Source organism: Rhinichthys klamathensis, unplaced genomic scaffold (assembly GCF_029890125.1).
Source record: "Rhinichthys klamathensis goyatoka isolate OS25496 unplaced genomic scaffold, OSU_Roscu_1.1 h1tg000294l_1, whole genome shotgun sequence".
NCBI classification, from domain to species: domain Eukaryota; kingdom Metazoa; phylum Chordata; class Actinopteri; order Cypriniformes; family Leuciscidae; genus Rhinichthys; species Rhinichthys klamathensis.
In genome coordinates, this window is record NW_026606813.1 from 1 (window position 1) to 15,490 (window position 15,490).

General features: G+C 37.7%; 1 protein-coding gene across 1 annotated transcript in view; it reads right to left on the minus strand.

Annotated features, from left to right (window-relative positions):
• Positions 1-415: 415 nt before the first annotated feature.
• Positions 416-15,490, minus strand: part of osbpl6 (oxysterol binding protein-like 6) — a gene marked incomplete at its 3' end in the record, with an annotated part of 59,591 nt that continues 44,516 nt past the window's right edge. Inside the window, exons 8-11 of the mRNA XM_056269912.1 lie at positions 11,880-11,983; positions 9,813-9,905; positions 6,764-6,796; positions 416-584 (exon numbers count right to left, since the gene is read on the minus strand). Of these exons, the coding sequence (XP_056125887.1) occupies positions 416-584; positions 6,764-6,796; positions 9,813-9,905; positions 11,880-11,983 (399 nt within the window). The remainder of the gene's footprint in view (positions 585-6,763; positions 6,797-9,812; positions 9,906-11,879; positions 11,984-15,490) is intronic.

Below are 15,490 nucleotides of genomic sequence, written 5' to 3' on the forward strand. Positions count from 1 at the left end.
GGACCTTAGGCATATAGTTTGGTGCGATGACCTTAACTGACCTGAACTCCAGAAACAAGAAAATATACATAATTGGTCCTGACTACATATTCAAAACAATCCTTTTTAGGCTCAAAATTATAATACTGTTTTTATCTTTAATTACACTAACTTTAGTCTTACAAACTCAAATATACATAACAGTAAACAGTTAATGAGCTCACAGATGTAGGAAGTTCATTGCCGGTAAATTCATTAGACTTTCTCTTCAGACTTGTGATTCTTTATGAACAATTCACTCAAAAAACCGACTCATAAGATTGGTTCATTCCCGCAAAAATAGATAAAAGACATGTTTTCTTTGTAATAGTTTTTAATTCGATGTATATTCGGTGACTTGCTGTGCAGGAAACACTGGCATGAAGGTTTTGTTCACCTTTCTGTGCAATGACGCAGAAGTCTTCCTGCAGTTTGATGTAGTCACTGGCGTTGTCGATACTGTCAGTCAGACGTGTGACAGGGGTTTGAAAATCCACCAACTCCGCACATAGGTTAGGATTAGAGGAGTGGAGACGCACTTGAGACATACTTGCACTCAGGGGAACCTGAAACACACACACACACACACACACAAACTACAGTGAGACAGAAGTGATCCCAGACATGGTCTCAAGATAACCAGCAACAGGGGCTTGGGGAAACAAGGCAGGCCAACAGTTTCCCTCTCAGAGAACAGCGATTCCTTCCACTGATGAAAAACCAGACGTAGTATAGTTGAGTTAGACTTTAGTAGAGAGTTCACAGACACAAAAACACAAATGCCAAGCAGTGTAAAGGTCAACGGTGAAATGAGGTTAGTTCATGCATAAAAACATGTGAACCATCAACACATGATGACATGTGAACCATCAGCATGCGTTAATGTGTTAGCATAAGCTCAAATAATCAAAACAACAACCATAAAGTCACACTAGGTCAACACAGGCATATGTATGAGTGTGTTTAAAGTGCTTAGTTGAAAGTTGGATTGAGTCAGAACAAAACCCCATTATTCAGAGCTGCTGACATCCATTTTATTTTTAAAGCATTGTTAAAAACTCTTCTTTTTTTTTACTGTAGAAAATGTATGCTTTGAATTTGAGGATGCAGATACATACTGCAAGCACACAGTCTGCACTATTTCGGGTCGACTCATTATGGTACATGCAACTGTGTGGCTATGTTGTGACGCCATGAATACTGTTTCCAGGTCCAAGCCTCTACGACAACTGGTCATGAGCACTAGGCCTATTCATTTACTGCAAAACTTTAAGCTAAGCTTTTAAAAACTCATGGTGGACACTACAGTCTACATAGCCTGGCTCCGCCCTCCTACGTACTTCCGCTCAATTTTCATATTTCTTCAGTACTACATCTGGGATTGTGGTTTATTCTTTGGTTTTCTCAAGTCAATATTTTACCGGTCCAATCAGCGAACAGAGGGAGTGGCTGAGAACGTTGACGTTGATGTTGTGCGCTAGTTTGAGTTGCCATATGTCACGACCAAACGTTAGCGATTGGTTATGGCAGATCCAGAGTGGCTCTGGGCAGATCCAATAGTTTTAAACTTCAACAGAGTACCCGCCTACAAGGAATTAACGCTTGTCAATGGAGCGAGGCCAGACTCTCTGTACAAATGAAATCTACGAGAGTCTGGTGGGACCAGGCTACAGTCTACAGGCTTACGGTGATATTTCGGTAAACAAGCGGATACTACAACGCCTTTAGGTCATTGGTCAGTGCACTAGGACACTGGATTCCAAACCTGGTCCCCCTGGACCACACATCTCTGGACATACTGTATGGTTATCTAAATCAAAGCACATCTGAATCAACTATTCAGCTTGCTAGTAGACTCCAAAACCTCAAACTGGTTTGGCAAACAAGGGAGATCTAAGATGTGTAGTATTGGGGGTTATCAAGTACCAGGGTTGGAAGCCCCTGCATAGACTCACATCATTTAGCATTTTTCCACTTGTGGCATCTACACATTTTCTTTGTTTATCAAGCTAGATTAACCCAGCAGAGAGAGAAAAATATAGTTACCATATATTTGGCTCTCAAGCTTGAAGACTAGGTAATAAAAATACTTTATTTTGTAGTGGTTTTTACCACTTTACCAAGTTCACAAAGTTATGTGCTCCCTCGAGGTCCAGTGTTCTAGTTTATCTTTAGTTTATTAGGTCCAAGTTTATCTCCAACCCTAATCAAACCACATGAACAAACTAATCAAGGTCTTCGGGATTACTAGAAAGATTAAAAGATTATATTTAATTGACCAGTCAAATACACATGGCTCCTGCATAGAAGGCTTTGTCCAAATGGCATCTCATCTTGACCCACATGTCATCTATTCAGTGTGCTCAGGCACTAAACATACTAAGGCCACTGCTGATTATTTGCTTTCATTAACACAAACTCTCTCCAAGGGTGTTTCCCAGGACAGCAATCTTTATGCAGGATTTATGGTCAAGACCCCTAACAGGGTGGAGGAATGCTTGCATTGATGTGAGGTCTTCACTCCTTTGGAGGACCAAGAACCAGGGTCGTTATCGGGGGGAACAACTGGGAACATTGTCCTGGACCCTGGACCTACTAAGGTCCTCTATGGCATAGCCTACTCATTGGTTGAAGGGACAAGGGGCCCCCTCACACAAAGTGTGTCCTATCCCACATGCATCTGAGTGGCAACTCTGGCAAGAAGGAATAGGGCATTTTCTCTGTCCTCTGATCTGGAGCTTTGAACAAAGTTATCTCAGAATTTAAGGACCTAAAGTGTTGATACAGAAATCACAAGGATTTGTGTATCGATATTCAGAATCTCTTAAATCTGTGCATAGAGGTGACTGGTTTACTGATCTCAAGAATGCATATTTACACATTCACTTATGTTTCCAACACACAAAAAATCTAAGATTTTACATAATCTAAGATTTTACGAATTCCTAGTCTTTCCATTCGGACTCCCTCTAGCCCCATGCATCTTTAACAAATGTGTTTGACTCTTTCACACTGTTTTTTAAGGGCACACTTACAAGCATTATAGATGGTCATAAACCTAGAAAAACTTCTCTTGCTCAAAGTAAATTGGGTTCATGTGGCTGCACTTGGATCCTTATCAAGCATCCGCATTGCAACAGAAGAGGATAAGATTTCAGAATAGCTTGAACCAATTCAGTCTGAGGACACTGGTGTCCTTTTGTCTTTGTCTGAGGCTGTTAAATACTGGCAATGGCAGTAGAATTGTTACTCCTTTTCAGATTGACTTTCAGAGATGGGTGACTTATTTGAAGTTGAATCCCTCCAGACATTTATGCAGATAAAACTGAGTGTCAGCTTGATGCTTACAGTACTGCACATCTGGAGGAACAAAAAGTCTCTCGATGGCTGGTTCAATGATGGGATAAACCACAAGGTTCATCACTACAGATACAATTATTCATGAATGGGGGGTAGTCATTAAGGATCAGACAATAAATGGGACATGACATCTTTCTCTCAGAAGTGTGCACATCAACTACTTCTAACTAACTCTGTGCTGGTTGTTGGGATTTTCCAATGGTTGAATTCTCTTCCCTGAGATTGATGCATATTTCTGGGCCTGTCGAAGGCACAGGCATAGATTTGTTGCTGAAACCCACACCTGGGAGAGAGGAGATTTGGATGTAACAGTGTAGATTTGGAAAAGATAAGGCCTAAAACTGTCATAGATATGTTCACCTCAAAAGAAAATGCAGTGTCTGCTGTCCTTTTTACTGAGAGAACCAGACATGCTACTAGACATAGACACACTGGCACACGAGTCCAGTCTGCTTTATACATTTCTACCTGTCAGACCTTATCCTCCCACTCTGAAAATATCATATTGAGTTGGAGAGTGGCTCGGCTATGGCTGGGGAATCTATGGTTATCGGCAAAATGTATGAATGTTAAAAGAGATTTTATTTCTCTGGTATGATGGGAATTATTTCATCCCAAATATCTAATACCTACTGCATCAAACTGGTTTTTGCTAGTCTGGAATTTGAAATCCCAGCTTTTCATCATTCCCCATTCAGGTCTGGGGAGGAGGAGAGATGTGCTGTAGAGATATGGCTAGTGCACTGAGAGCAGTCCTTTGTTTTCAGATCCAGCAAGAGGTAGAGCAATGTAAAAAACATTTGTCTTGCTGGTAAGGGCAGGGGTGTCCAAACTCTGACCTGGGGATGAATTTCAAATGGCCTGCAGCTAGTCTATTAAAATAAATGTTGCCCGCCAGGCATAATTTAAAAAATCATGCAGTCTCATAATGTCAACACAAGGTGAAAGCACTAGATTTTAGGCCCGGTGTAGCAGTAAACAATGAGTGACAACAATTTGATAACTGATAATCACAGCAAATTTCTGTTGCATATGGCCCAAAAAGCTAGCCTGGATGCCAGCCAAACTTAGCCCCGCCCACAACATTTGAGGATGGGAAGTTCAGTCTGGACTTGATCCGTTGTGAAGCAAGTATGCTCGAACCAAAGCTGTTCGGACCAATCACATTGTCAGGGCAGGCTTTGTACGATGATGGACAGATGATCAACCGTAATGTAATCATCCACACCACGTCCAAAGAGCGCTTGGGTTAAATTCGTTTACTACAAAGATGGCCGCCGCTGGAGAACTGAGATGTGTAGATTCAGCCATCACGTCTGTTATAGAAGATGTAGACAGCGCATTCATTTTAAAAGAGGAAAAGAGAACCGCGATCAAGGCATTTGTCGATCGGAAAGATGTTTTTGCCATCCTTCCTACGGGATTCGGTCTATCCAATTGAGTGCAGAGGAATTGAAACACGCCCCATAATCACAGCCCAATGGAGCAGTATCAGACTCACATTCTGACTAGCATCTGAGTATGACGACGTCAGGCTACCAAAAAACAGCACAAGCTCAGAACCTATGCGTTTACTCGCTGACCGATGTGACCACTAAACAGCGCAGGGAGATCCAGTGAGAAGCGTTGGAGTTTAGGACAGAGGTCTCCCAATACAAACCACAAATGTCTCAGTATTGAAACTAGTTTAAAGCCAGATGAAACCGTGCTGACGTTCTCAACAACACTAATGAGGGAAACAGGAGAAGCATTGTGCAACAATACAGTTAGAATGCTTTTCAATCCACAAATCATCAACATTTACCATGGATTTACTGAAGTAACACCACTATCCTTGGCAGAAATGTGAGCTAATCTCATCAAATTGTATTATATTATTAATGTAGACATATTAAATGTATGAAAGGAGTAATGAAAAATAGGTCTGTTTGTAAAAATAGGTCTGTTCACATTTGTATTTATACTAAATGTGTTTATAGACTAAATACCATAGTGATTCTAGATAGAAACAATATTGTTACCTTTGACCATGGTAGTGAGGTGCCATGTGTGCTTTTACCTGTGGTTATCATGATATAAATGTATGATGCTATGGAAGACCAATAGTTATTTTTCATAAGAGTAGAGTTATAACTAAGCATATGTAAATGTTACCCTTTAAAAATGAGGTTGAATATCATTTTTACAGAAGTTACAGTTTGTGTTGATGAAAATAATGTACATCTGCATCCAAAATTATATATATATATATTAGGGCTGCCCTCAACGTAAGATTTTTCCAGTCGACTAGTAGTCGTTCATTTAAGCCATTAGTCGACTAATCGCGCGTTTATATTATAAAAGCCATAAATCATAATAACACGTATAGCCTAATCAGCGCACACATTCAAACATAAAGCTTGCCACAGCGCACCGGTAAAAGAAAGAAAGAGGCTGTCTAAACATTTTAATAATTTATTGGTAATGTTTTCTGTGTTTTCGGCTGCAGCGATTAACTCAACGATGCTGACTCGTCATCTCCGCCTATGTGCTCGTTTCAGACGGATTACATAATCGGAGAATATTTATTTTCCATTGGAATCTGTTCATTCAAATGTCCCTTTTTAGAGTTTTTTCTTTTTCTGCGACTAAACAACTGGTAAAATGTAGATCGACTAACGGTTAGTCGACTTTTAAGGGACAGCCCTAATATTTATATATATATGGCCCCCTTTAAAAAAAGTTGGGGTTAGGGGAAGCCATCAAGATGTACTGTTCTTTAAGAGGCATCCAGGAGTCAGAGGTCATTCTACGGGGGTCATTCTTCCTCCTCAGTCCCGTTTAGAGCAATCTCAATAGACGATCTGTTCACTGGCCTGGTGAAATCATTAAAGCCTATCCGGTGCTAGAAGCAGCGTCTTGAAACGAATCGATAGTTCATCCCAAAAAAGAAAATTACTCACCCTCTTGTTGTCCCATACCTGCATGACTTTTTAGGATTGTACATGTGTTGGTGATCTTAGCAAGGTGACTAAATGAGAACTACTAGTTAGCTACATTTGTAACCTCAGTTCACTGAGAAACGTCACACAAAATGGCCTCCTTGTCCTCGGCTTACAGAAGAGCAGGTTTTGAATGAGTTGAGTCAATGGTCTAATGTTTGAATTGAGGGCTTTATGAACTACCAAACAGCTGTATGTCCCATGAGAGTCTACACCGTCCCATACCGCACTCAGAGAACTTGGGTTACAACCGTAACGTTGAGCTATTTCTAAAAAGGTCACACTGACAGGATGTTTTGCAGAGGGAATGTAAAGCAGCACTGCATGCGAGGGTTGGAGAGACTACAGCATGGTTATGTCATGGTGTAATACGAAGATAACACCGAAGTGAGGGTTCTGCTTACTTTAGCACTGTGTGACTGGGGAAGTGACTGGACCTGGGGGTGAACACAAGAGCCAGACACATATTTAACCAAACACAACCACCAGAGTTACTCACACACATGCCTCATTAACAGATAAGCATGCCAACATCACCGAAAACCATTTCCAATTCATTGCAGCTGACCTTACTAAGGAATGAAAAAGAGCATCTGTGGGTTTGTTGATTATATATTAGAAAATGATTTTGCCTTGTCCCTCAGTTTAAAAAAAAAAAAAATGGTTATGCACTTACAATGGAAGTCTGGGGCAGAATTAAATGTCTTGTCTCTTACATTATTGTCTTAATTAATGATCCAAATAAATAACTCATTCCAACAAAAGCAACATTTATGATGGAATAAAACAGAAATGGCCTGTCCCATTCACTCACATGCTTCTCTCATCTATAGTGATCCATTACAAATGCACAAAGTCCTTTAAACTATGGCTGATATGCCGTTAAAGCTTCGGAAAGAGTTTAAATGGTTTATAATGGATCCACTGAGTCAAATGTCAGGGCTTCAGAGCGTTTCGGCAGGCGGTCCCCTACGATGCGATGGCTCTGGTTAAGCACTGCGATAATGAGGTTGTTCAGAGGGCAAGTGGTCATGCGTGTGTGCGTGTGAAGGTTGAGGAAACGTACACACACTAAACTCTCTCAGCTGCATTAAAACTGTCTGGCAAACTGACTTAACAACTGAGCTACTTCTGCATGCATGCAACCACTCTTAAACTGATTCAGGAGCCTACTGTACATTTTGGAGCAATGCTATAATGTGCAGTCTCAGTAAAGTATGCCAGATTGTGGTAGTCCGCTATGTCCTCTATAACTCAGTTATTGTAAGATTAGTAATTTCAAGCAAACTGCATTTAGCACAGATTTTTTGGCTGTGATGGCACCGTCACCTGATTTGCGTAATTCCAGTGAAATGAATGCTAAAATGATGCAGACAATAGCCACGTTTCCATTATAGATTTGCAGGTTTTTTTATCAACATTTAGAAAGTAGCGCAAAAGTTTTGCGATATTTTATAAATGTTGATATAAAAAAAAAACGATTGCAAAATGATGGGGTTTCCATTAACCGATGTTGTGCGACTAAAATGTAATTTTTTTTAGAAAGTCATTCTACAAATCATGGCAACGGATGTTAGTAGGTTTATGTATATTGCAGCCACCGCACTATCCATTATCTTATGATGGAAGGAGCCGTATGATTGTATCCAAGCATTAATGGCGAGAAAAGACCTTTATACTTGTGTGTTTCTCCCTCCTTCTGCTTCAAGCTCTTGATAAATGTGTATAATTCCTGTAATACATTGTCTTTTATGAGTTTAATAAATAACTCGGGGTAACACTTTACTTGAAGGGGTGTGCATAAGACTGACATGACACCTTCATAATCATGACAGGACACATGTCATGAATATGAAGGAGGTTTTATGCATGTTTACAACAACTGTCATTAAGTGTAATTCGCTCAATTATGACATTTTGAATGCAAATATGACATTGTTTGAGATGTCTTTGTTATGACACCTTGACAAACCAATACATCATAACCTGTCAGTGTCTTTGTCATGACAACTTGAGATTACCAAGACTACATAAATTGTCATAAATATGTCATAAGTTTGATAATTAATCTGCTATGTCATGTTTAAGAAACCACTTAGCTTTATGGGTTAACATTACATTAAACTGTCAGGTGGTTGGTGTTGACATTGGCTGTCATGAGGGCATTATAACCTTTTAATGACAAATTCAATGTGTACCACTGTAGTTGAGGTCAGGAAAAATATTGATGACACAGATATAAAGGCTTCATGACAGCCAATGTCAAAACCAACCACACGACAGTTTAATGTAATGTTAACCCATAAAGCTAAGTGGTTTCTTAAGTTTGATAATTAATCTGCTATGCCATGTTTATGACATATTTATGACAATTTATGTTGTCTTGGTTATGTTAAGGTGTCATAACAAAGACATCTCAAACAATGTCATATTGGCATTAAAAATGTCATAATTGAGCGAATTACACTTAATGACAGTTGTTATAAACATGCATAAAACCTCCTTCATATTCATAACATGTGTCCTGTCAGTCTTATGCACACCCCTTCAAGTAAAGTGTTACCGAACTCGGTTTCATCTTCTGTCAAAACATACAGCGCGAAAAACTGTTTCCATTGCAGTTTTGCGAAATATTCCTTTTTCGAATTGCCTGAAAACCCCCTCATGCGAGCGTAAAAACTGTTCTGCGACATATGGGAGGTTTTGCGAAATTGACGTGTTTCCATTGGCCGTATTTTCAATTCACGATTTCAATTTGTGTAATATGAATGGTAATGGAAACGCTAGTGTAGAGCTGCACGATTCTGGACAAATGTAGAATCGCGATTTTTTTTTTTTTTTTTCAAAAAGAGATTTTGAACAGACAACTAAACAAAATAACATGTAATTTACTAGAGTTTGCTGCAGTCTATTTAAAAAAAGTTAAATTATTTGAATGAATTATTTAACAAAAACTCGGTTTGAGTGAATGATTCAATGATTCACTCATAAAGACTTCATTTGTTTCATTACTGAATCAATCAGCGTTTTTGAATGAAATTCTTGAATGAATGATTCAATGACAAACACATGTTTAACAGCCACTTGTCGCCGCCTAGTAATGATTTAATTGATACAATCTTCATTTGAAACACCAAGTTACTTCAAAAGGTGATTTGTACTATTTTGGCCGCTACCATCAGTGTTTATATCCGAACTATAAACTTTTATCCCAATACTTCTCTGATCATTTAAACATTTGTAACACAGAAATAATGATTCTGTGTGGCTGAAAACCTAAGCAAGACAACTACACTCTTTGGCTCTTGAATTGAGAACGGGATTAATCGTGCAGCTCTAAGACTAGCAGTAAATTACCCTCAGTGTTGGTTGTGTGTGTGTGTGTGTGTGTGTGTGTGTGTGTGTGTGTGTGTGTGTGTGTGTGTGTGTGTGTGTGTGTGTGTGAAGATGTACCTGCTGTTGCAATTTTGCATCTTTGCTGACACTTTTAGTCCTCCATCTTCTGCTGACACGCTTTTCTTTCTTTGTCAAATCTACACAGTTACTCTAAATTACATGGACACACACACACACACACACACACGCACAGCAAAGGGGTGAGAGGGTTAATAGCAGAAAACTGAAGCAATAACTCCATCGCTGTGGCAAAAGAAAATGAGATGCTGTAAACGAGCAGGCTGGGTCTCCATACGCAGGAGTAATGGGAATGACATCAGTGCAAATAATTGAAGGAAGAATCATAATGTTGTGTTTGAGGAGTAGAATTTAGTTTGAGGTTTACGTATGTAAAAAATACTATATATATTACGATAAACCTCAGCTGCATTTACAACAAATATTACAACTCTCAACAAATTCCCATATTTCATCAGATATCTGGCACAGATCAGAGATTCAAGATACTTTCTTAATTCTGAATGTTTCATCATCGTTATGAGAAAGTCTGGGCTTGGTCTGAAAGATATCTTGCATCTGCATGTTAAATGTCATATTACAAGGGTACATATTGCAAGCAGTGTTTGGGGAAAGTCACTTTAAAAAAATAATGCATTACAATATTTCGTTACTCCCAAAAAAGTAACCAATTGCGTTTTTATGTAAAGTAATGCGTTACATTACTATAATGCATTACATTACTTTTGCGTTACTTTTTCTCACCTGGGCTGGGCTTGCTTTTTTTTATAACATCAAAAAAAGTTATATTTTTGGCAAATGTTAAGGCCCTTTCACATCAAAAGTGAAGTGAATAAGCCTCAGGCTGAAGGAAATGCATATTTACGGGTGTACAGTAGAGGACGCCGCTCCACCAAACCTTTGAGCTGTTATCATATCTGGATTACAGAACAACAGGATACAGGAGAAGAAAGTTTGGTAACGCTTCCTTTTACAGTCCTGTTACCCATGTACTTATTATAGTAATTACAATTACTGGGTAATAACTAGGTACTAACCCTGAACCTACCCCTAACCCATGTGCTTACCTTATATTAGCCAGTACTTTCTAGGTGAGTACACTGTAAGTAAACGCAAGTACTGCACTGTAAAAGGAAGCGTTACCGAAAGTTCAACACTATTATTTTTAAATCTAATCTAAAGTAATTTTTGCTTATTAGTATGGTCGAATTAGATCATTGAAGGTCAGCAAAGACATTGGTTAAAAAAGTGAGATTAAATACATAAAGTATATTTGTTTAATTTAATATAGTTAATCATAAAAGTTTTGCATAATATTCTGAGATGGTATTTTACTGTTTTTATTCATTTTGAGAAATACTTTAATGTTTTAGTGCTAGTGAGATGAGTAAATGCATGTTACATTTAGTCTAGAACTAAAATAACCATCATGTTTACACAGCAAACACACACACACACACAGCACAAGCAACACCTCCTCACTTTATTTCTCTCAACATACATGGGGACAGGGTAGCTGTCAGTCTATAAATGTGAAAAAGTAACTAGCGTTACTTATTTGAAAAAGTAACTTAGATATTTTGTTGTAAATTGAAAAAGTAACTTAGATATTTTGTTGTAAATTGAAAAAGTAATGCGTTACTTTACTAGTTACTTGAAAAAGTAATCTGATTATGTAACTCAAGTTACTTATAATGAGTTACCCCCAACACTGTTTGCAAGACTACTCTCTTTTTTTTCCTAGCCGACAAGCAGGTAAAAAGTCGACTTGTAAATATTAAGCTTATGATTCACAGTGTGTGTTATGATGAGCGATTCCTTTTACTTGTACAGCCCACTGCACTGCTCGACCAACACAGTGCTAACCCGTCCAGCAGGGCATTGATATAAACACAGCTGCATAAGTGAATTCAAACAGACAGGACAAAAACATCAGCCTCGTGTCCGGATGTCAAACCTGTGCATTAGTTTAGCAGTGTAAGTGCAGCCAAAGAGAAATACACACTGCAGTGTGCAACACAGATATACTCACACACACACCATGAGGAAGCTGTTTAAAGCGGAGACCTGGGCTGATGAACACAGATGCTGAGTGTGTGCATGTACCTGCATGTCAGTGAAATTGGGAGCTGACTGAGTCCTTTGTAGGATCTCCAGACTTTGCAGCAGTTGATTCAACTCTAATAGACTAGACTGGCAGTAGGCGAGCTCTGAAACACACAAACACACACACCGATGAGACTCAAATGTAGTTTTTGTAAATAAGACAGAGGATCAGTCTTCAGGAACAATCTTGCACAAAAGTAAAAAAAATTAAGTAATTTTTTTTGTAAAGAACATATCAAAGCTTTAATAAACACAGATCTGTGATCAGACTTATCAACGCTTTAATAAACACAGATCTGTGATCAGACTTATCAGAGCTTTAATAAACACAGATCTGTGATCAGACTTATCAACGCTTTAATAAACACAGATCTGTGATCAGACTTATCAACGCTTTAATAAACACAGATCTGTGATCAGACTTATCAGAGCTTTAATAAACACAGATCTGTGATCAGACTTATCAACACTTTAATAAACACAGATCTGTGATCAGACTTATCAACGCTTTAATAAACACAGATCTGTGATCAGACTTATCAACGCTTTAATAAACACAGATCTGTGATCAGACTTATCAACACTTTAATAAACACAGATCTGTGATCAGACTTATCAACGCTTTAATAAACACAGATCTGTGATCAGACTTATCAACGCTTTAATAAACACAGATCTGTGATCAGACTTATCAACGCTTTAATAAACACAGATCTGTGATCAGACTTATCAGAGCTTTAATAAACACAGATCTGTGATCAGACTTATCAACGCTTTAATAAACACAGATCTGTGATCAGACTTATCAACGCTTTAATAAACACAGATCTGTGATCAGACTTATCAACGCTTTAATAAACACAGATCTGTGATCAGACTTATCAACGCTTTAATAAACACAGATCTGTGATCAGACTTATCAGAGCTTTAATAAACACAGATCTGTGATCAGACTTATCAACGCTTTAATAAACACAGATCTGTGATCAGACTTATCAACGCTTTAATAAACACAAATCTGAGATCAGACTTATCAACGCTTTAATAAACACAGATCTGTGATCAGACTTATCAACACTTTAATAAACACAGATCTGTGATCAGACTTATCAACGCTTTAATAAACACAGATCTGTGATCAGACTTATCAGAGCTTTAATAAACACAGATCTGTGATCAGACTTATCAGAGCTTTAATAAACACAGATCTGTGATCAGACTTATCAACGCTTTAATAAACACAGATCTGTGATCAGACTTATCAACGCTTTAATAAACACAGATCTGTGATCAGACTTATCAGAGCTTTAATAAACACAGATCTGTGATCAGACTTATCAACGCTTTAATAAACACAGATCTGTGATCAGACTTATCAACGCTTTAATAAACACAGATCTGTGATCAGACTTATCAACGCTTTAATAAACACAGATCTGTGATCAGACTTATCAACGCTTTAATAAACACAGATCTGTGATCAGACTTATCAACGCTTTAATAAACACAGATCTGTGATCAGACTTATCAACGCTTTAATAAACACAAATCTGAGATCAGACTTATCAACGCTTTAATAAACACAGATCTGTGATCAGACTTATCAACACTTTAATAAACACAGATCTGTGATCAGACTTATCAACGCTTTAATAAACACAGATCTGAGATCAGACTTATCAGAGCTTTAATAAACACAGATCTGTGATCAGACTTATCAGAGCTTTAATAAACACAGATCTGTGATCAGACTTATCAACGCTTTAATAAACACAGATCTGTGATCAGACTTATCAGAGCTTTAATAAACACAGATCTGTGATCAGACTTATCAGAGCTTTAATAAACGCAGATCTGTGATCAGACTTATCAACGCTTTAATAAACACAGATCTGTGATCAGACTTATCAACGCTTTAATAAACACAGATCTGTGATCAGACTTATCAACACTTTAATAAACACAGATCTGTGATCAGACTTATCAACACTTTAATAAACACAGATCTGTGATCAGACTTATCAACGCTTTAATAAACACAGATCTGTGATCAGACTTATCAACGCTTTAATAAACACAGATCTGAGATCAGACTTATCAGAGCTTTAATAAACACAGATCTGTGATCAGACTTATCAACGCTTTAATAAACACAGATCTGTGATCAGACTTATCAACGCTTTAATAAACACAGATCTGAGATCAGACTTATCAACGCTTTAATAAACACAGATCTGTGATCAGACTTATCAACGCTTTAATAAACACAGATCTGTGATCAGACTTATCAACGCTTTAATAAACACAGATCTGAGATCAGACTTATCAGAGCTTTAATAAACACAGATCTGTGATCAGACTTATCAGAGCTTTAATAAACACAGATCTGTGATCAGACTTATCAACGCTTTAATAAACACAGATCTGTGATCAGACTTATCAGAGCTTTAATAAACACAGATCTGTGATCAGACTTATCAGAGCTTTAATAAACGCAGATCTGTGATCAGACTTATCAACGCTTTAATAAACACAGATCTGTGATCAGACTTATCAACACTTTAATAAACGCAGATCTGTGATCAGACTTATCAACGCTTTAATAAACACAGATCTGTGATCAGACTTATCAATGCTTTAATAAACACAGATCTGTGATCAGACTTATCAACGCTTTAATAAACACAGATCTGTGATCAGACTTATCAACGCTTTAATAAACACAGATCTGTGATCAGACTTATCAACGCTTTAATAAACACAGATCTGTGATCAGACTTATCAACGCTTTAATAAACACAGATCTGTGATCAGACTTATCAACACTTTAATAAACACAGATCTGTGATCAGACTTATCAACGCTTTAATAAACACAGATCTGTGATCAGACTTATCAACGCTTTAATAAACACAGATCTGAGATCAGACTTATCAGAGCTTTAATAAACACAGATCTGTGATCAGACTTATCAACGCTTTAATAAACACAGATCTGAGATCAGACTTATCAACGCTTTAATAAACACAGATCTGTGATCAGACTTATCAACACTTTAATAAACACAGATCTGTGATCAGACTTATCAACGCTTTAATAAACACAGATCTGTGATCAGACTTATCAACGCTTTAATAAACACAGATCTGAGATCAGACTTATCAGAGCTTTAATAAACACAGATCTGTGATCAGACTTATCAACGCTTTAATAAACACAGATCTGTGATCAGACTTATCAACGCTTTAATAAACACAGATCTGTGATCAGACTTATCAACGCTTTAATAAACACAGATCTGTGATCAGACTTATCAACACTTTAATAAACACAGATCTGTGATCAGACTTATCAACGCTTTAATAAACACAGATCTGTGATCAGACTTATCAACACTTTAATAAACACAGATCTGTGATCAGACTTATCAACGCTTTAATAAACACAGATCTGTGATCAGACTTATCAACGCTTTAATAAACACAGATCTGAGATCAGACTTATCAGAGCTTTAATAAACACAGATCTGAGATCAGACTTATCAACGCTTTAATAAACACAGATCTGTGATCAGACTTATCAACACTTTAATAAACACAGATCTGTGATCA